Source organism: Poeciliopsis prolifica, unplaced genomic scaffold (genome assembly GCF_027474105.1).
Source record: "Poeciliopsis prolifica strain line A6 unplaced genomic scaffold, Auburn_PproV2 SCAFFOLD016, whole genome shotgun sequence".
NCBI lineage: Eukaryota > Metazoa > Chordata > Actinopteri > Cyprinodontiformes > Poeciliidae > Poeciliopsis > Poeciliopsis prolifica.
In genome coordinates this window covers 73,487-94,243 of record NW_026562391.1, presented here as the reverse complement: position 1 = coordinate 94,243, position 20,757 = coordinate 73,487, and the positions used below count along the sequence as shown (strand labels likewise).

At 41.5% G+C, this 20,757-nt stretch overlaps 1 protein-coding gene across 1 annotated transcript; it reads left to right on the top strand.

The window, feature by feature from the left end:
- The first annotated feature begins 233 nt into the window (after positions 1–233).
- On the top strand, positions 234–13,202 carry LOC129367356 (cytohesin-3-like). The gene is made up of 13 exons (XM_055041729.1): positions 234–317; positions 2,280–2,362; positions 2,433–2,497; positions 4,837–4,903; positions 5,797–5,915; positions 6,167–6,247; positions 8,466–8,578; positions 10,578–10,726; positions 10,936–11,047; positions 11,343–11,419; positions 11,674–11,745; positions 11,913–12,067; positions 12,277–13,202. Exons 1-13 carry the CDS (start codon positions 299–301, stop codon positions 12,359–12,361), a joined length of 1,197 nt encoding a protein of 398 aa, XP_054897704.1. The 5' UTR covers positions 234–298; the 3' UTR covers positions 12,362–13,202.
- The last annotated feature ends 7,555 nt before the right edge of the window (positions 13,203–20,757 follow it).

The window sequence follows — 20,757 nt, the reverse complement described above, 5'->3', positions numbered from 1 at the left end:
TATGCTAAATCTGACTAAACCTTCATCAGAAACTCAACGTTGAATTAGAAACAAGCCCTCCGCCTCCCAGTTAGCAGCAAATAAAATGTTAATTTAGTACCAAATGATCCTTCTTTAGAATAAGATGCTTTAAAAGGCTTTATTTTGAAAAGTTGCTCATGTGTTTGTCCTGTAGAAGTGTGATGGATGAGGAAGAGGTGTGGTTTAAAGTCAGCTCTCTGTTGCAGCTGCCCATCACTTCTCTGTGCTTCTCTCTCTAGAGCCGCCAACATTTCTTTCATCACTTTTGGGGCCATAAATGACCGATTGCCAAATGGGTAAGAGACGCTTTGGTGTTTTTGTCGCTGTATTTTATTGGATAACTTTACACATTAGGATAGGAATGTAACTGGTTACCTTTATTTAAACTGCCTTTATATGCAAAATATATATCTAAACTGTCAAACAATAACAATAAAAACTAGTGACATTGTAGAATGATAGAGGGAGTACTTGGAGGTCATATCGGATCTTGTTTTTATTTTCATCTGCAAATCTCTGTGTGTTTTATCTTAAAGATGTCTTAATATGCTGAACAAACTGGTGACAATGTGATACAGCCTTAGATTTGGGACACCAGGAGTCACAACTCAAATTACTCAAGTATCATTTGTCTTAATCTGTTTTTATTTATTTGCCTCTCCACTTTCTGTGTTTTTGTGGTATGAATGTACTTACAATATATATTTCACAGTCTGACCTGGTGTGTTAGGCTAAACAACAACTAAACTCCCCCCCAAAAACAGCGTTTGGGTAACATTTGATGATTTATGTCACTGGTGCACGGTGGTAAGCACTTGTTGCTGTTAGCAACCAGCTTTAGAAAAAAAAAAAAAAGGGCCCTTCTCAGCTGAAAATGCAGAAGAGACACTCATAGTCAGTCAGAGGACATCAGACGTAATAATACCAAAAAAACAAAAAAAAACAGAAGTTGCCATCTAAGATTTCAAAAGATAAACAGACTAGTTTTTAGTTTCAAACAAGGTGAGCGTAAATTTGCAGCTTCCTTTGTTTATCGTCAGAAAACCCAGACTGAGGTGTATTTGTGACGGGATGTGCCTTTAAGCTTTTGCTTCTCGAGATGAGCAAAGGAAGGGTGGAGAAGTGGAAGTTGTGGTCAGATCATTAACAGCAAACAAGCCACATCACTAAGGAAGAGCTGGCAGCTGCCATTTCTCTAACTACATACATACATACATACATACATACATACATACATACATACATACATACATACATACATACATACATACATACATACATACATACATACATACATACATACATACATACATACATACATAGTTTCTAATATATATTAGAAACTGAAATACGTGACTTCTGTTCTTTTATGCTAATCAGTTTTTACTGGAAATGGCCGCTGCACATGAACATTTTAATGCTCACATTTGATTGAGCAAATATTATAATAGTGCAAAAAAAAAAAAAAAATACAGCTGTGGGAAAGTTAACTCTCACTCAGATCAAAGTGAGTAACCAGAGGAGCATCATGGTGATCTTATTTTGTATTTCTTAAAGACTAAAATAAAGCTGGTGTGTTCTGTTTCCTGAAACATTAATTATTGTTAAAGGAGAGTTTTTCCTCCCCACTGTCGCCTACATGCATGCTCATTATGTGGGATTAACTGAGCTTAACGCTTCATTTGCTAACTTGGATCAACGTATGTGTGATTGAATTGAAGTCACCTTAATAATTTTTTTTTTTTTTTTAACAAAGTGCTTTGAGTCGGCGTTTGTCGCAAATCGAAAAGAACGACAAGCTTCACTGCACAAACACTCAGTTTTACCAAGTACTTTTGGTCAAATTTCTCGTGCAAATATCTCACAACACTAAGTTTGTGAGACATTTCAAAGTTTTTAGTAACACTAAAAACAAGATATGGGAGCTTGTTTTAAGTCCATAATTCCTTAATCTTGATGAAAAGGTTCTAGTTATAGGTCTATCTGCCAAAGGAACTAATTGTTTTTCATTAATATTAAACAATTATTAACTTAAAGCAAGCTGATGCATGTAAGGTCAGGTTTGTCTTATTACAAGTGAACCTACATATTTGTACTAGAAATTAGAGCAAAAAGTACTTTGTAAAAAAGACAATATCCCGTTTAAATATGAATTGCTTCTCCTTTTGGCAGAATTTGCAGACATAATGGAAGTTGTTGAAGAACCAGGACTCAGTCTGACATTTCTTTTTTTTTGTTTGTTCTAATATTTTGTTCAGTTTCTTCAGACTTCACAGCTGATGAAAGGCTGGAGATTGAAAGCATCAAAATGTATAAGAAGGACCTTCTGGACGACATCCAGGTAATGTTTCGTTAGAAGCCATTCACGTCTCATGCAGCCTGCGTTTGACTCCTCTTGGTTCTCACTGCAGAAGCTGAAGTTGGAGATAGACAATGTCATGGCAGAAATACTCAGCTTTGAGTCTACAGAGGAAAAGTAAGTGGGAAAAACCCGTCGCCTCTTCTACACACCGCACTTTCTTTCATGGTATTTGATGTCTTGAAAACCTGCCAGACATTCCACTTCTCTGGCAGGTTTGTTGAACGTCTGTGTCACTTTTTGAAAACATATTTTTAAATTTTTCATCCCCCACCCCTCCTTTCTATTATTTATGGAGAAATTAGTCTTGTACATTTGACAAAACAAAGCTTATTTCAGGAATAAATCCCTGACAAAACTTCCTAACACAATTTAAAAAAGTCCACTTTCCACACAAAGCTGAGCAGAATTGAACTTAGCACTGTGTGAGTCGCCTTCAATACACTGTTTTAACGGCGCAGGGATGAACCCTATTCTCAGCAAAGCTTGGTTTTTACTATTTTCTTCTAACCCGAATCCTTCAAAAGACAAACCCTGATTGGCTCCTACTGGTCAGCTGACTGATCAGAAATTACGGCTTCTCCTTTTGGTTATTTGGTTAGAAAAATTTAATTAGCACAATCTGAGACACAATGCTAATTATTTTGGCGGTTACATAATACAATGGAGAGAAGTGTGTTTGGACTACATGTCATGTAAAGCGCTTTGAATCACCTTGTTACTGAAATGTGCTACACAAACTTGGCTGGACAACAAAGATTTCAAGTGTGAAACGTGGCATAAAGGTTGTAAAATGGCAGATGTTTTACATTAAGTCGAGAATTTCACATAACTCTGGCAAGAGTTCTCAGGTTTCTTCCTTTTTTCCAAATAAGTATTCAGTGTTATAGTGGTAAAAAGCACCACAGCAAAGATGATCATTTTAAAAAGTACCGCTTGCATCTGGACTTTTCTCGGCCGAAAATGATTCTCATTCACGGTACATGTTTGGTTATTTCTACTCAAGTGTGAAACAGGAAAAGTGAACAGAATGGACCCAAATGTAGAATTCAAAATAAAAAATTAAAAAAAGGAATTGACGGATTGCACCAACCTTGACCTGCAATCCAATATGGCCGTCTATAAACTCAGTGATAGCTGTAGTAAATAAAGAACTGTTTGTTTGCACTGGTCAAAAATTTTTTAAAATTTTACAAACATGTTGTTTAGTGGTTTGGCAGTACATAGTGCCAAAAAAATTACAATGTTTATAGATCCTCATGCTAATTGTACTTAGCCTGGATAGAGAGCATTTCAGTTAGTAAATCTCATTGTTTAAGCTAATCGTAGTTAGCCTGGTCAAATCGTATTTCAATTAGTAAAACTAACTGAAGTACCTTTGAAAGTACTTCGATTACTAGTACAAGAACCACTGAAGGTAGTCCAGGCACCTTCAATGGTTCTTGTATTAGAGTTTGAGAACCACAGAACAGAGATACAGTTTGTCTTAAAATGATTCATTCTGTTGCCTCAGATTCAGTAGCTAGAGAAGCTGTGGAGGAAGTCATAGACTGCGCCGGTCATCACCAGAGACCAATGATCAATTATCAACAGAAAGATGTAAACAGACTTGTAGCAAATATACGTGGTCTTTGGTTACCATAGAACCAACGAAGGCTCTTCCAGTGACTACAGACAAGGACTTAAAGGAGCATTCAGCACCATTTTTCATCAACCAGGAATAATAATAATAAACCTGGTTTACTGTCTTTTAGGAGATTCCTTTGGCATTTACAACAAATAGGATTCGCGCTTGAATAAAAATAACTTTAGATCTAGATTTGGGGTGTGAATGATATCGAGCCCCGTTGTATGTAAGGCCGTGACAGAACAGGGAAAGCCCCAAACTTTGAATTCTTTTAAAATGGAAGGTGATGTACTAAAAATGCCACCAGTCACTTCAGGATGCAGCGCGTCAGACGTGGCAGATGCCTGTTTGTTCGGAGCCGGGTTCTGGTTCTGCTGGAGGTTTCTTCCTGTTGAAGGAGAGTTTTTTTTTCTCTCCACTGTTGCCACATGCATGCTTGGTGTGACAGATTGATGCAAAGGCGACAACATTGTCTGTTGTTGGGACAACAGACAATGCAAGGCAGTGACTCAATGCAATCTGCTGCGTTTCCTGACAGAAACTTTTGAAGCTAATTTGAACAATAAATGGAGCTCAGTGTACTGGTTGTTCACCAGGATGAATTGGAATGCATGTGCAATTGAATTGAAATGACTTTTTTTTGTAAATAAATGAGATTTGTTGGACAGTGGCGCTATATGAGCAAACTGAGTTGAATTGAGGAGGTTTTTAGGGAATAGAAATTGTCTCAATTTTGTTAAAATTTGAACAAATGTGGCAACACATTTAGCTTTCACTCTGACAGAGCAGAAAAAACATCAAGTTCTCCTCAATGCTTTCTGAATTACAGCAAAACTATCGAGAAGAACCAGCGGTTCTTAAACGGGAAGAAGAAATTCAACATGGACCCAAAAAAGGTAGGCCAAAAACACGAGGCTTTTCTCAACCTTCGGCTGCTGAGGCACAGTTATCAGTGAAAAATGAACAAGTTCGCCTCTTACTTTGCCATTTCTTTGGAGGCCTCTTTGCTTCTTGGCGGTCTAAGTGCATTTCAGCCCAACACACTGAGCAGTTGTGTCATTTCCGCTTCGCTCCTCTCTGTTGCTGTAAGCCTGTGAACCGCACTGACAGAAAGCCACTGCCGGGTTTCTGTGGTTTTGCTGGAAGGCCAAGCGTGTCGCTGTAGTAAGATCAAGAAAGGGAGAAGCTGAGATGGCGACATTTGACATTCGGGTGGGTTAGGTTGAGTTTGAGACCGATCCACTTGTTTAAATGGCTCCTTTCTTTACTTCCTTCAGGACAATATGTCTAAAGCAGGAAGGGAAACCTGCAATACCTGCCAGCGGTAATTAAACCACATTAGTGCACAGAAACGCGCGACCTGCGCATCGCGGAAATGTGTGTCACAGCGGTACGTTTCTAATCAGGCTTTCTCCTCAAAGCCCTGCGATGGAGCAGAAAAAGGGAATAGAGATTAGATTTAAGGAATTGGGATTACAGAAGCTGCAAGAACCTCATTTACCAGCTACAGATGAGATCATTGAGAAACCAAAATGTTGCATGGAGGGCAAGGTTGGGAAAACTGCTTTGACAAAATCTAACAATGGAAATGATTTCTGCTGACTCTGAGCCACAGAAATTGCTTGAAAAAGCTTTTTGTTTTTTTAGGGTGTGATTTGTAATATATTTCATAAAGGAAGCTGCAGCTGGTACAAAACGAGCATGTCTGATATGAGCTAAAATGAGAATGTTTTTTTTTTCTTTGAACTTTCCAAGACTCTCCTTACGGACTCTCTCCCGTTTGCTGCAGGGCATCAATTTCCTGGTGGAGAACAAGCTGCTGGACGGAACTGCAAAATCCATTGCGGAGTTTCTGTACAAGGAGGAGGGACTCAACAAGACGGCCATCGGAGAGTTTCTCGGAGAGAGGTGATGCATGGAGGGGGCAGGAGAAAACACAGCAGGGAAAAAGCAAAACAAAGAAAAACTAAAGAAAAAAGGGAGAAAATTTAGAAAAATCCTTAGAACTTTGTCTACAAAAATAAGATTTTTTTTTCCATTCGAAAGCTGACAAAACAAAGCAAACTTTAAGAAATAATGTATGCCACGTAGCGAGATGAGGGCTGCAGATTTTGTTACAAACCCCTTCAGGAGTTTTATTCTCTTCCTCCGTCACACAGGGAAGAGCTTCACCTTCAGACCCTGAAAGCCTTTGTGGAGCTGCACGAGTTCGCTGACCTCCACCTGGTCCTGGCGCTCAGGTCGGTCTCCTTCAGTCTCACTTTCTTTGCATGACGTCGAGCATTGTGGGTTGTTCAGGCTTTGTGGTAAATGCTACAAATGTTCACTTCCCAGTTCACCCACGGGAAGCTTGCCAATAGCCCGTGGCACAAAACGTAGGTGTGCACCATGTGCGACACAAAGGGGTGCTGCGCTAGAGTGGGCGCCAAACAGCCAGGACATTTATAGTCGGCATTATCTATATTTAACAGATTGTTGGTGGGTGTGGAAATAATATGAACATTAACAAAGGTCTGGCACTGATTGTTCAATGTGAAAGTTTAACTCATTTTTTTTTCTTAAAATACGTTCTTTTAAGTTCAAATTGCTAATAGTTCCCTTAGCTGTTGTAGAAAGATGCTACATGTTAGCAGATTTAAACAACATGACAGATTACTTGTAAATCAAGCTTTTCAGCTGAGAAACATCCAACAACTGATGGTTAGTAGCAGAGCATCGTATCAAATAGACACAAACATTTTGATTTTGAGTTCATTTCAATAACTTAAAGAATGCTTTGTGCTCTGGAACAGTATTTTCAGTAGTGAAAACAAATGTGGAAAGAGCCCAGCGGCTCATCAGTATAATCTTTGTGCCACTTAGCAAAAACAACAATAATAATAAAAAATAATGGCAATGTGAGTTGACTGTATTTGTCCATTTTTCCTGTAGCTTTCATCAAATTTTTTGCATTTATGACCGGCGTTAACGTATTTTGACCCAAACGTTGGGAGTCAAAACGGAGATTCTGTTTTAATTTCGAGTAGATCGGTGGGTGCTGTTTCATATCTCAGCATCTCTTTTAAATTCAGAGTATGACTCAGTATGTGCCGCTTCCTTTAAATTTAGTCCGATTCACAAAATGCTCAAAAAAGAGAATTAGTTCATTTTGAGACTTATGAAAAACACACACTTTGCATTTTAGTGTTTGTTTTGATGTACAATCGACTGGAAAATGTCCAGTGCCAGCAACTTATGAGGAGACGTTGGAATGCCTTTAGACAAATAAAAACTGGTTATTCTCTTTTCCTGAAAGTCCCGATTCAGAAAATTTTTGTATGAAAATTGTTATTATATTTGGGGAAAAAGGAGAAATTCACATAAAACTGTTAATAATGGGCATCGAAGAGATTAACCAATAAGACAAACTCTGAAAAAAGACACAAAATGTTTCATCCATTCATAATTCAAGAAAAAAATTGTGCAGGATCATAACCCACAACACAGTTGTTGATTTGCTGGATAAAGCCAAGCCCTCACCTAAGACTAACCACAAACCGAAGGTGAGAGGCGGAGTGCTGCTTGCTCTGAAATGTCACTCCATGTAGGCCTCATCTACGACCGACACGTACCTTTCACCACACAGTCACTGACATTTTTAACATAACCTATTTAATCTGCTCGCCAGCATCACTCATGTTCATGTGAGCTGCAAAGACAACTTTTACCAAAGACAAGCAACCAAGACTGACGGATTTGCTGTAAATGACATTTTAAAAGTTAAGGGTGGCCTATTTACATCACTGACCAAAATGAAACTCTTTTTCGCTTTTCAAAACCCTCTGACATGTGTTCTAAATTTATGTTGTGTTTTTGCAACAGAAATGACACAAATGCAGCAAAACGAACGCGATCATTTAACATGAAGGCAATCAGGTGCAAAGTTAGAAAGGAAAAAGGCTGCGGTTTCAGATTTAATCTTTTTATTCTGTGACTAATTGTAGTTAATCCCTATGATCTAAATGTCAAAGTGATATCGTCATTGTTGTTTTGTGCAGATATCAGACGGTTCAGGATACTAATTAGGGGTTGGAGCTAATGAAACAGCTCGGTTAAGAAACCTTAGTGACGTTTTCAAGCTTCAGTTAAAAAAACACAAGGACCGCAGGTAGATATATTTTCAGAACACAAGTAAGCAAGTGTAGCAGCAAGAAAGATATTTTTAAAAGTCTAGACTATAATTATTCCCAATTTGCTCAATATTTTTGCTTAACTTGTGCAACAGCAACCAGCAATCGTTGTCTGAAACAGAAAGTGACATAAAATACGCTTAGCCCGGATTATCACAGTGGTCAAATTGACGTGTTGAGGCATCCGCAGGCACACGGTGAACGTGTAGCAGCCAGACCAACAGCCTACCGTCCACCTACTCACGTCTCAGTATGACGAGTTGATAAATGTTTTATGTTTATGTGACAGACAGTTCCTGTGGAGTTTCCGTCTGCCCGGTGAAGCTCAGAAAATTGACCGGATGATGGAGGCCTTCGCCACACGCTACTGTGAATGCAACCCCCAGGTCTTCCAGTCCACAGGTTACAAAACCAACCTACTTCCTGTCTACATTGCAACTGTGTGTGTGTGTGTGTGTGTGTGTGTTTGTCAAGCTTGTGGGAGAGCAACAAGAGGGGATATTTTTACATGATCACACCAGAGCTTTGATCCTCACTGCTTTCTGACTTTTTTTTTCTATCTCTGTTCAATGGCATTTACATATTTATATGGAGAGACAAAAAAATTTAAAAGGAACTTTGTCCCATTTAGTCTCTCAAAAACCACAAAGTTGGTAGACTAACATGAAGTAATTGTGAAATAGGAAAAAATAGACATGTCTTATTTTTTTTTAGAAATGCAAAATGTATTTGACCCCTGTGAGTCAATTTTTCACTGCAATTAAAACCACAGGTATTTTGAAGTACTTTTACCAGCTTTTCACAGGTACTGAAATATATACCCATCAGTCACACTGAATGAAAACCACAGACAAATGACGAGGTTCTCGTCTGGAGGCGTGGGCTGTGTTCAAGTTTCACATTTTACCCCATCGCTCATGTTTGGCAATGACGTTCGCCAAACATAAGCGACGCCGTTATGAAGCTTACCAGAAGTTGTCTGCGCTGTAAACGACCATCTTCGACTGTTGATGTTGATTCAAGGAAGCGCGACCAACACAGCTTTATTCACTTCCTCCGTTGCATTTGCTGAAACTACAGGCAGACTGCAATTCTAAAACAGCAACTTCGACGTTCACAGCTTCTCCTTCTGTTTGCTGATTGGTGCGGTTGACATAGTACCACAGGAATCCAAGTCAGTGGAAGAAATCCCAGACTGAGCTGTGAAGCGAGATCACAATCGAGTGGAATCACGTAGGAAGGGAACGGTCATGCATATGGCTTGTGGCCATCTTTGAATTTGATTTCTTCTGATTTTCTTTCAACGCTTACCTTCTCAAATCAGATATTCAAAAACATCTGACTGTGTTTCCATGAAGCTTCTCCAGAGTGGGCCTCTTGGCTGCTTTGCTGCTTAATGCCCAGAGTAATCAAGGATGATGGATTTGACCGTGCTCTGAAGGATTGTTCAGAGCATAAAATATTGTTTTATGGCCTGACCCTGCTTTGAATTTTCCCACATCCTCAGTCTGTTTGATGCGTTTCCTGGCCTTCACGATGCTGTTTGCTCACAAGTGTTAGCAGAACAGCTACAATTATCATCAGATTAAAGTCCACACAAGTGGACGCTATTTACTGACTACATGACGTCTGAAGACAAGTGGTGGCACTGGCTTTTTAAAGCTACTATAGTAGAGGAAAAAAAAGCGAGAGAGGGGGGAATACAAAGGTACACAAAGACTTGTACAAGTTTATTTGAAGAAATACACAGCCTGGGCATTGCCTTTCTGTGCTATTGCGCTTGAATAAAACTTCGCAGACATGCAGGGCTTTCACCCATTCACTTGTGTTCCTCTGCCAGATATTCGACCAGGCCAATCACTGAGCAGAGCGACAATGTCATTGTTTTAGAATTGCAGTCTGTCTGTAGTTTTAGCAATGAGGTCTGGGTTGGCAATGCTTCTGATTGTTGAACATTCAAAGGCTTTGGTTCGGCACTTCTCTCTTCGCTTTGGAGGATGGTTGTTCGCAGCACAAACAATTTCCGGTAAGCATCACAGCGTCAAGCTGGAGCGTTGCATGCATCATAGGTGTTCGTTTGCATTTGGCTAAAATGTTAAACTTCAACAGAGTCTGCCTCCAGTAAGGAAAATGTCTCTCCATACCCTCCATAGAGCAGAACAGGGGCTGGTTTTCACAATGCTAATGCCCCCCAAAACAATCATATTACCAAAACTTTATCATCATACATTACTTTGTTGCGGAATATCATAATCAATCCCAATGAAACATATTGAAGTTGGTAGCTGAAATGTGATAATGTTAAAAAGTTTGACGTACATAAATACCAGGGCAAGATAATATTTTCTTGATGGGTTTCCTTTGAATTTAACATGTGCTTTCCGTTCCTCTTCAAACCCAGACACGTGCTACATCCTGTCATTTGCCATAATCATGTTGAACACAAGCCTCCACAACCCCAACGTGAAGGACAAAACCACCCTGGAGCGATTCATCTCGATGAACAGAGGGATCAACAACGGCGAGGATCTGCCCAACGAGCTTCTCTCCGTAAGACCCTCCAGCTCAATTCAGCCATGAAACTCTTCAGCATGAAACGAATTTAGATTGAATCTTACTCTTTGGTTTTGTAGTGGCAGTGAATTTTGAAGGCGATGACTAATTTTTGTTGCGTTCATTATCCTGACCGGCCTTGCCGATGACGGATTAGCCCACAGGAGCAAATGTGCCTCTATTGATTTCAACTCTTGTGCTCTTAGAAACTCTACGAGAGCATACGCAACGAGCCTTTCAAAATCCCAGAAGATGATGGAAATGATCTGACCCACACGTTTTTCAACCCTGACAGAGAAGGCTGGCTCCTTAAACTCGGCAAGTCCCTTTTATTTATTGAAATCACAGCTAGTTTATTAAATCAACAGAACTCTGACCAATCTAGTATGCACTGAACGACTGCAGGAAAGTACAGAGGAAGTCTTTCGAGAATAACTCAACTTTGGACTGTTTGCATGGAAACATAAGTGGCTGGTTGCACAAGGCCTCAATTGGCGCAAACAACCTCAGTAGTTTTGTTTTTAGCGAGGGAATTTTTAACAAGCCCGTGTCCAGTAATAACTGGCAGCATATAGAAAATAAGTTTAACTTCTGCTGCGTCTTTGTATTTCAGGAGGTCGTGTTAAAACGTGGAAAAGGCGATGGTTCATCCTGACAGACAGCTGCCTCTACTACTTCGAGTATACAGCAGTAAGGATTTAACCAGACACACTAATTTATGAAAACTTCCCAAGTGAACAAACACTGAGAGCTTAAGATAAAAAAGTACAAACTAAACAGTTTAAATATTCAAAGGAAAATTTTTTTTCAACTTTATAAACACAGCTTTTCCATGCGTTTCCTTTTGGTATTACAGTTCATGCAGATGACGTTTGTCTCTTCCTTTCGTTCTTATAAAATATAACCTAATGTGATCCGTCTCTTCAAAACGTTTTATTTTTCAGGATAAAGAACCCAGAGGTATCATTCCACTAGAAAACCTGAGCGTGAGGGAAGTGCCGTACCCTCGCAAACCGGTAAGATTCAGAAAGACTTTCAACACGTCCTTGTTGTAAAAAGCTACTCAAATCTGCCTGAAACTGAAAGGAAGAGTACACTGAGTTCGATTTTTAGAAAAAAAACAACAAACATTTCAATATTTATACTGGACTAACTCCAATGTCTGACACATACTGTCATGTAGTACTGTCTGGAGCTGTACAACCCCAACAGTCACGGGCAGAAGATCAAGGCGTGTAAGACGGAGACGGACGGTAGGGTGGTGGAGGGAAAACATCAGTCCTACACCATTTGTGCCTCCAGCGCTGAAGAGAGAGACGCCTGGATTGAGGCCATCAGGTAACACACCAAGCAAATCCACCCCGACATAATCCTAATCCTAATCCAAATCAGTCAATTCAGAATATGTTCTGAGGGGGAATTGGAAATTCTATTTGAGCATATCTCTGTTGAGGACATTAAAGTCATGGTGGATGATTTAGCCTGCGAAAGGGTTAATAAATTTAAAACCACAATCAACTAATGTCAACCGTCTTTTCTGGAAACAGGGCGAGTATCACCAAGGATCCGTTCTACGACCTGGTCTCGGTCAGGAAGAAGAAGGTGATAAACCAAACTCCTCCTCAGGACTAAGCACTGCAGGCGTCCCCCGAACTTCTACACTGACGCCGCCGCGGCGCCAGATTTGCATTGGCATTCGTTCAAGGCCGCCTGGAATAACCTGGTCGCCACAAACGGACATGAGGGGCACGTGGGAGATGAACCACACTGACATTCGGAACTTCTCTTTTCACAAACCGAGTAAAGACTTTGTCAATAAGGTTGAAAACAAAATGAAATGAGTCAGTATTAGCGTGACAGCCCAAAGGGAATCCCTCCAGGGTTCCTCTGGAACTTTGCAATAAGGCTTTTAGTCAAAACAAAAATGTCTTTAGCTTTTTTGTTGTTGTCACAGAAGTCAGACGCTTTCAGTAGTGAGAACTACCGTTGTGGGCTTGTCTTTAATGTGACTTTTCACAACCCAGAAGAGGAATAGCGCATGTCATATCTTATCATGAATGCAATAAAAATATCTCCATGTCTGCTTTCTCACAGCTTTCACACAGCTCTGACACTCGCAAGGCAACATCCTTTCACTTTAGCCTGACAGAGTCGACTGAAGAGCTTCACCTATAAAATTTGCCAGTTTACACAGAAATCTTGTGAAAATTGTAAATGCGTTTGAGGAATTATCTTATCTTGGTTTGTACTTTATAGTGTATGTAATTATTAAAGCCAAAAATGTCAAGATTGTGCAATAGATGTTACCACTCAAATGTTTCATTACAAGCTGTATTGTGTTGCCTATCAAAATGTACATACCTTCTACACTTTATCTTTGTAACTACAGTATTGTTGTTTTTTTTGGTGTTCTAGTGAATTTATTGTCAAATTAAAAATATTCAGGTAATAGAAACCAGAGTGAGTTCTTCTCTTTTTTTTTCTTTGAAAGTTCAGGAATAGCCAGTCGACAGCTGCGTTTTCAGTTGAATGCTCTAATTTCATCTAAACTTCCTCATTTTGCCGTTTCCATGTGAGCCAGAAAGCTTCTTCACATGACCTTGTTGACTTCTGTGGTTAAATTGTGAGATTTTAAAGGCAGGCGAAGCTGCGCTGACAGTGTTTGGAAGGTCTTGTGTCACGTTTCTGAACGCGTCGACGCAAGACACTTACAAAAATTCTTCCAACGGCAAGCCTGCTACAAAACATTTGTATGATTCGGTTGCTGTAATCCTCCGCTCACCAACAAAGTGGCCTTTGAGTTGATGTCATGCTTCTGCTTAAGAAAAACTTTCTTGCATGATAAACATGCGCGTTTCACAGTTAATAATACTTTCTCGTGCCTGGTGGCGTGTCGGTAAAATTAGCCGGTGAATTATTGTGAGATCGTCTCTTCCTGCTGCACCTCAAACTTCCTGTTTCAGTATTTCACCACGACCTGCCCTCCCCAGCTCTCATGCAGTTCCCATCATAGCTGGTTCCCCTTTTTGCGCGTTGGGCGATTGCTTAGCAGCTTGCAGTGGTCAGTTTGTGAAATGCAAGTCATTAGGCCCGAGCAGCTAAGCGCTGCGAAGGCCTATTGTTTCTGTACTGTTTCTTATTATTATTAGGCCCGAGCAGCTAAGCGCTGCGAAGGCCTATTGTTTTCCTATTGTTTCTTATTATTAGGCCCGAGCAGCTAAGCGCTGCGAAGGCCTATTGTTTCTGTACTGTTTATTATTATTAGGCCCGAGCAGCTAAGCGCTGCGAAGGCCTATTGTTTTCCTACTGTTTCTTATTATTAGGCCCGAGCAGCTAAGCGCTGCGAAGGCCTATTGTTTCTGTACTGTTTCTTATTATTAGGCCCGAGCAGCTAAGCGCTGCGAAGGCCTATTGTTTTCCTACTGTTTCTTATTTTATTCTGCCCCCCTAAAGAGGGGCCTTTTGGGGGGCTTTATCATTTTCAAAAACTCACCAAACTTGGCGGACGCGTAAAGGGAGTTTCAAAATTTTGTATTTTAAGGTCATTGCAAAAATCCCATAAAAAATGGCTCAATAGCGCCACCTACAAATTTTTCAAAGGACCCTTTGCTATTCACTTACTTTATCCTAGAGACATGAAATTTGGTACACTTGTAGAGCTCCCCAAGATGCTCAAAATTTACAATTAATGTCATAGTGCAAGTATCACAGGAAGACAGCCATTTTGGATTGAAGGTCCAATTTTGAGGCCATTTTTGCCGTTTACAGCCTTCGTATTTGATCGAACTCCTCCTAGGGATTTCGATTGATCGGCTTCAAACTCGGTCAGTCTGTTCATAAGGCATGTCCCATCTAAAGTTATCAAAATGGTGAGTTTTTCAGTATGCTGAAGGGGGTTAGCAGGGTCAAGTTCACCTACTCGCCGTAAAAAATAAACTGCTATATCTCCTACACAGAAACTCACAGAGGCACCAAAGTTTCTATGATTGATCAACATTGGGTGTCCTACAATACCCTATGGTCGAATGATGACATCACTTTGGCCACGCCCCCTGAGAACAGGAAGTGTAATGTTTTACTGTGAACTTTCACTATCTGACCCCTTTGACCTCATCAACATGAAACTGTGCCCAGACACAGAAGACATGTTGGTGTGTTGAGGATTCCAACCCTGACCAGCTTCGATGGAGCAGGTGGGCGTGGCGGCGTGGCGAAGTGACCTGTAACGCCATCGCCATACGTTTTGCTCTCAATTCCACAGTTCTGTTCCAGCTGCTCCAACCTCACAAGGATGGATCTTCATCCACTCCCCGACAGGAATCCATCACAATATTTGGTGGGCGTGGCCTAATTTCTCTATAGCGCCCCTAGAAAACTTTAAATGATCAGCCCCAAGCCATGCTTTAACCTACAATTACGAAACGTTGTACACATGTGTACCTTGTCAGGACTTACAAAAAAGTCTCTTGGAGCCATGGTCTAAACCCCACAGGAAGTCGGCCATTTTAGATTGAAGTTCAGATTTTGACCCCATTTTTGCCGTTTACAGCCTCCGTATTTGATCGAACTCCTCCTAGGGATTTCGATTGATCAGCTTCAAACTCGGTCAGTCTGTTCATAAGGCATGTCCCATCTAAAGTTATCAAAACGGTGAGTTTTTGAGAATGCTGAAGGAGGGTTAGCAGGGGTCAAAGTTCACCTACTCGCCATAAAACATAAACTGCTATATTTCCTATACAGAAACTCACAGAGGCACCAAGTTACTGTGATTGATCATCATCGGGTGTCCTACAATACCGTATGTCGAATGATGACATCACTTATTCCACGCCCCCTGAGAACAGGAAGTGTAATGTTTTACTGTGAAAGGTCGCTATCTGACCCCTTTGACCTCATCAACATAAAACTGTGCCCAGACACAGAAGCCATGTTGGTGTGTTGAGGATTCTAATCCGACCAGCTACGATGGAGGCAGGTGGGCGTGGCGGCGTGGCAAAGTGTCCTGTAACGCCATCGCCATACGTTTTGGCTCTCAATTCCACATTTTTGGGCGCAGCTGCTCAACCTCACAAGGATGGATCCTCATCCACTCCCCGACAGGAATCCATCACAATATTTGTAGGGTGTGGCCCCAATTTCTCTATAGCGCCCCCTAGAATATTTAAAATGATCAGCCCCAAGCCATGCTTTAACCTACAATTACGAAACTTTGTACACATGTGTACCATGTCAGGACTTACAAAAAAGTCTCTTGGAGCCATGGTCTAAACCCCAGAGGAGTCGGCCCATTTTAATTGAAGTTCAGATTTTGATCCCATTTTTGCCGTTTATAAACCATTTCAGTAATTCGCCACTTGGGGTCAGTATTGCTCCACAAATGAAACAGCAGATAATCAGGATGAAGAACAATATCAGTATTTCGCCAGTAGGTGTCAGTGTTCCTCCACCGATGATAAACAGATCCACGGGCGGATGGCGTGAAAACTTTGTGAGTGTGTTGCCATGACATTTCTAAAAGGATAGAAATGTCTCAGATATTTTTTTGTTGAATTAAATCATGCAGTAAATGTAGCGTTTTCTTACTTCTTACAAACCATTTCAGTAATTCGCCACTCTGAGTAAGTATTACTCCAACAATGAAATACAGTGCTTTAGAAACACAGCTGAAAATGATGAAAAATGACGAACTGTAGTACTTCGCTATGTGCATATGATCGGCTGTAAATGTCACGTGGATCATCCGACTGACGCCAAATTGGATACGTATGACCTTTGTTGACCTCTAAAGAGAACAACAGCATTGAAATATATTTTGACTCCACTCGCGTCTACATTAATCCGCCAGCTATATTTCCTCGCTAAAGCAATGATCTATACCACATTTTTTTGCATCGTCAAGGATAGCCGCCGAACGCATAGATGCGTACCGCCTGGTGGACGGGCGCGAAACTGCGCAACAACTTCTGTCTTAGCACGTGCGCAGCTTTGATGAAACTGAGCAACACAGCTTCCGGTGCGGGCGGAGGAGCTGAAAACTGCGTGAGAGCTTCTGTGGTGGTGACGTGAGGCGGCGGTTCCTCGTACCCCGCTGTGCAATAGGCCGGAGCGGCGCTTGGCTGCGAGGCCGTTCGAGGCTGCTTGCAGCTTTTAATTAGGCCCGAGCAGCTAAGCGCTGCGAAGGCCTATTGTTTTCCTACTGTTTCTTCTTATTATTATTCTTCCTCCAAATGAATTGGCTTTTTGGGGTCTTTATCATATTCAAAAACTCACCAAACTTTGCGAGGCCTTAAGCCTGTTTCAAATTTACGTATTTTAAAGTCGTCGCAAAAATTCCACAAGAAATGGCTCAATAGCGCCACTAGAAATTTTCAAAGGACCCTTTGCTATTCACTTACTTCATCGAGACATGAAATTTGGTACACTTGTAGAGCTCCCCAAGATGCTCAAATTACAATAATGTCATAGTGCAAGTATCACAGGAAGTCGGCCATTTTGGATGAAGGTCCAATTTTGAGCCCATTTTTGCCGTTTACAGCCTCCGTATTTGATCGAACTCCTCCTAGGGATTTCCATTGACCGGCTTCAAACTCGGTCAGTCTGTTCATAAGGCATGTCCCATCTAAAGTTATCAAAACGGTGAGTTTTTGAGTATGCTGAAGGGGGGTTAGCAGGGGTCAAAGTTCACCTACTCGCCGTAAAAAAATAATCTGCTATATCTCCTACACAGAAACTCACAGAGGCACCAAAGTTACTGTGATTGATCATCATCGCTGCCCTACAATACCCTATGGTCGAATGATGACATCACTTAGGCCACGCCCCCTGAGAACAGGAAGTGTCATGTTTTACTGTGAACTGTCGCTATCTGACCCCTTTGACCTCATCAACATGAAACTGTGCCCAGACACAGAAAACATGTTGGTGTATTTGAGGATTCCAACCCCGACCAGCTTCGATGGAGGAGGTGGGCGTGGCGGCGTGGCGAAGTGACCTGTAACGCCATCGCCATACGTTTGGCTCTCAATTCCACATTTTCGGGCCCAGCTGCTGCAAACTCACAAGGATGGATCTTCATCCACTCCCCGACAGGAATCCATCACAATATTTGGTGGGTGTGGCCTAATTTCTCTATAGCGCCCCCTAGAACACTTTAAATGATCAGCCCCAAGCCATGCTTTAACCTACAATTACGAAACTTTGTACACGTGTGTACCTTGTCAGGACTTAAAAAAAAGTCTCTTGGAGCCATTGTCTAAACCCCACAGGAAGTCAGCCATTTGTGGATTGAAGTTTGGATTTGACCCATTTTTTGCCGTTTACAGCCTTCGTATTTGATTCAAACTCCTCCTAGGGATTTCGATTGATGGGCTTCAAACTCCGTCAGTCTGTTCAAGGCATGTCCCATCTAAAAGTTATCAAAAACGGTGAGTTTTTTGAGTATGCTGAAGGGGGTTTAGCAGGGGTCAAAGTTCACCTACTCCCATAAAAATAACTGCTATATCTCATACACAGAAACTCACAGAGGCACCAAAGTTTCTGTGATGATCATCATCGGGTGTCCTACAATACCCTATGGTCGAATGATGACATCACTTAGGCCACGCCCCCTGAGAAAAGGAAGTGTCATGTTTTACTCTGAACGGTCGCTATCTGACCCCTTTGACCTCATCAACATGAAACTGTGCCCAGACACAGAAGACATGTTGGTGTGTTGAGGATTCCAACCCCGACCAGCTTCGATGGAGCACTGGGCGTGGCGGCGTGGCGAAGTGACCTGTAACGCCATCGCCATACGTTTGGCTCTCAATTCCACATTTTTGGGCACAGCTGCTCCAAACTCACAAGGATGGATCTTCATCCACTCCCCGACAGGAATCCATCACAATATTTGTAGGGTGTGGCCTAATTTATCTATAGCGCCCCCTAGAAAATTTTAAATGATCAGCCCCAAGCCATGCTTTAACCTACAATTACGAAACTTTGTACACGTGTGTACCTTGTCAGGACTTACAAAAAAGTCTCTTGGAGCATGGTCTAAACCCAGAGGAAGTGAGCCATTTTAGATTGAAGTTCAGATTTTGATCCCATTTTTGGCGTTTATAAACATTTCAGTAATTCGCCACTTGGGGTCAGTATTGCTCCACAAATGAAACAGCAGATAAACAGAATGAAGAACAATATCAGTATTTCGCCAGTAGGTGTCAGTGTCCTCCACCACCAATGACAAACAGATCCACGGCGGATGGGCGTGAAAACTTTGTGAGAGCGTTGCCATGAAATTTCTAAAAGGATAGAAATGTCTCAGATAATTTTTGTTGAATTAAATCATGCAGTAAATGTAGCGTTTTCTTACTTCTTACAAACATTTCAGTAATTCGCCACTCTGAGTAAGTATTACTCCAACAATGAAATAGAGTTCTTTAGAAACACAGCTGAAAATGATGAAAAATGACGACTGTAATACTTCGTCATGTGCATATGATCGGCTGTTAAATGACACGTGGATCATCCGACTGACGCCAAATTGGATACGTATGACCTTTGTTGACCTCTAAAGAGAACAACAGCATTGAAATATATTTTGACTCCACTGCGCGTCCTACATTAATCCGCCAGCTATATTTCCTCGCTAAACCAATGAATCTGCACCACATTTTTTGCATCGTGAAGGAGCGCATGCGAACGCATCTGTGCGTACCGCCTGGTGGACGGGCGCGAAACTGCGCAACAACTTCTGTGTTAGCACGTGGCCAGCGTTGATGGAATCTGAGCAACAGCTTCCGCGGTGGCGGGCGGAGGCGCTGAAAACTGCGTGAGAGCTTCTGTGGTGGCTGGCGGAGGCGGCGGTTGCTCGTACCCCGCGTGGCATAGGCCGGAGCGGCGCTTGGCTGCGAGGGCCGTTCGAGGCTGCTTGCAAGCTTTAATTATTATTACGATTCTCCCTCCAAATGAATTGGCTTTTTTGGGGGCTTTATCATATTCAAAAACTCACCAAACTTGGCGGAGGCCTTGAGCCTGTTTCAAATTTACGTATTTTAAAGTCGACGCAAAAATTCCACAAGAAATGGCTCAATAGCGCCACCTAGAAATTTTCAAAGGACCCTTTGCTATTCACTTACTTCATCGTAGAGACATGAAATTTGGTACACTTGTAGAGCTCCCCAAGATGCTCAAAATTTACAATTAATGTCATAGTGCAAGTATCACAGGAAGTCAGCCATTTTGGATTGAAGGTCCAATTTTGAGGCCATTTTTGCCGTTTACAGCCTTCGTATTTGATCGAACTCCTCCTAGGGATTTCGATTGATCGGCTTGAAACTCGGTCAGTCTGTTCATAAGGCATGTCCCATCTAAAGTTATCAAAACTGTGAGTTTTTGAGTATGCTGAAGGGGGGTTAGCAGGGGTCAAAGTTCACCTACTCGCCATAAAAAAATAAACTGCTATATCTCCTACACAGAAACTCACAGAGGCACCAAAGTTACTGTGATTGATCATCATCGGCTGCCCTACAATACCCTATGGTCGAATGATGACATCACTTAGGCACGCCCCCTGAGAACAGGAAGTGTAATGTTTTACTGTGAACTGTTGCTATCTGACCCCTTTGACCTCATCAACATGAAACTGTGCCCAGACACAGAAAACATGTTGGTGTATTGAGGATTCCAACCCCGACCAGCTTCGATGGAGTAGGTGGGGCGGCGTGGTGAAGTGACCTGTAACGCCATCGCCATACGTTTGGCTCTCAATTCCACATTTTTGGGCCCAGCTGCTCCAATTTCACAAAGATGGACCCTCATCCACTCCCCAACAGAAATCCATCACAATATTTGGTGGGCGTAGCCTAATTTCTCTATAGCGCCCCCTAGAAAACTTTAAATGATCAGCCCCAAGCCATGCTTTAACCTACAATTACGAAACTTTGTACACGTGTGTACCTTGTCAGGACTTACAAAAAAGTCTCTTGGAGCCATTGTCTAAACCCCACAGGAAGTCAGCCATTTTGGATTGAAGTTTGGATTTTGAC

Excerpts from the sequence above, each read along its gene's own strand:
- LOC129367356 (XM_055041729.1), top strand. Across the intron at positions 8,579-10,577 it reads CCAGGTCTTCCAGTCCACAG|ACACGTGCTACATCCTGTCA; the intron begins GTTACAAAACCA and ends CTTCAAACCCAG. Across the intron at positions 10,727-10,935 it reads TGCCCAACGAGCTTCTCTCC|AAACTCTACGAGAGCATACG; the intron begins GTAAGACCCTCC and ends TTGTGCTCTTAG.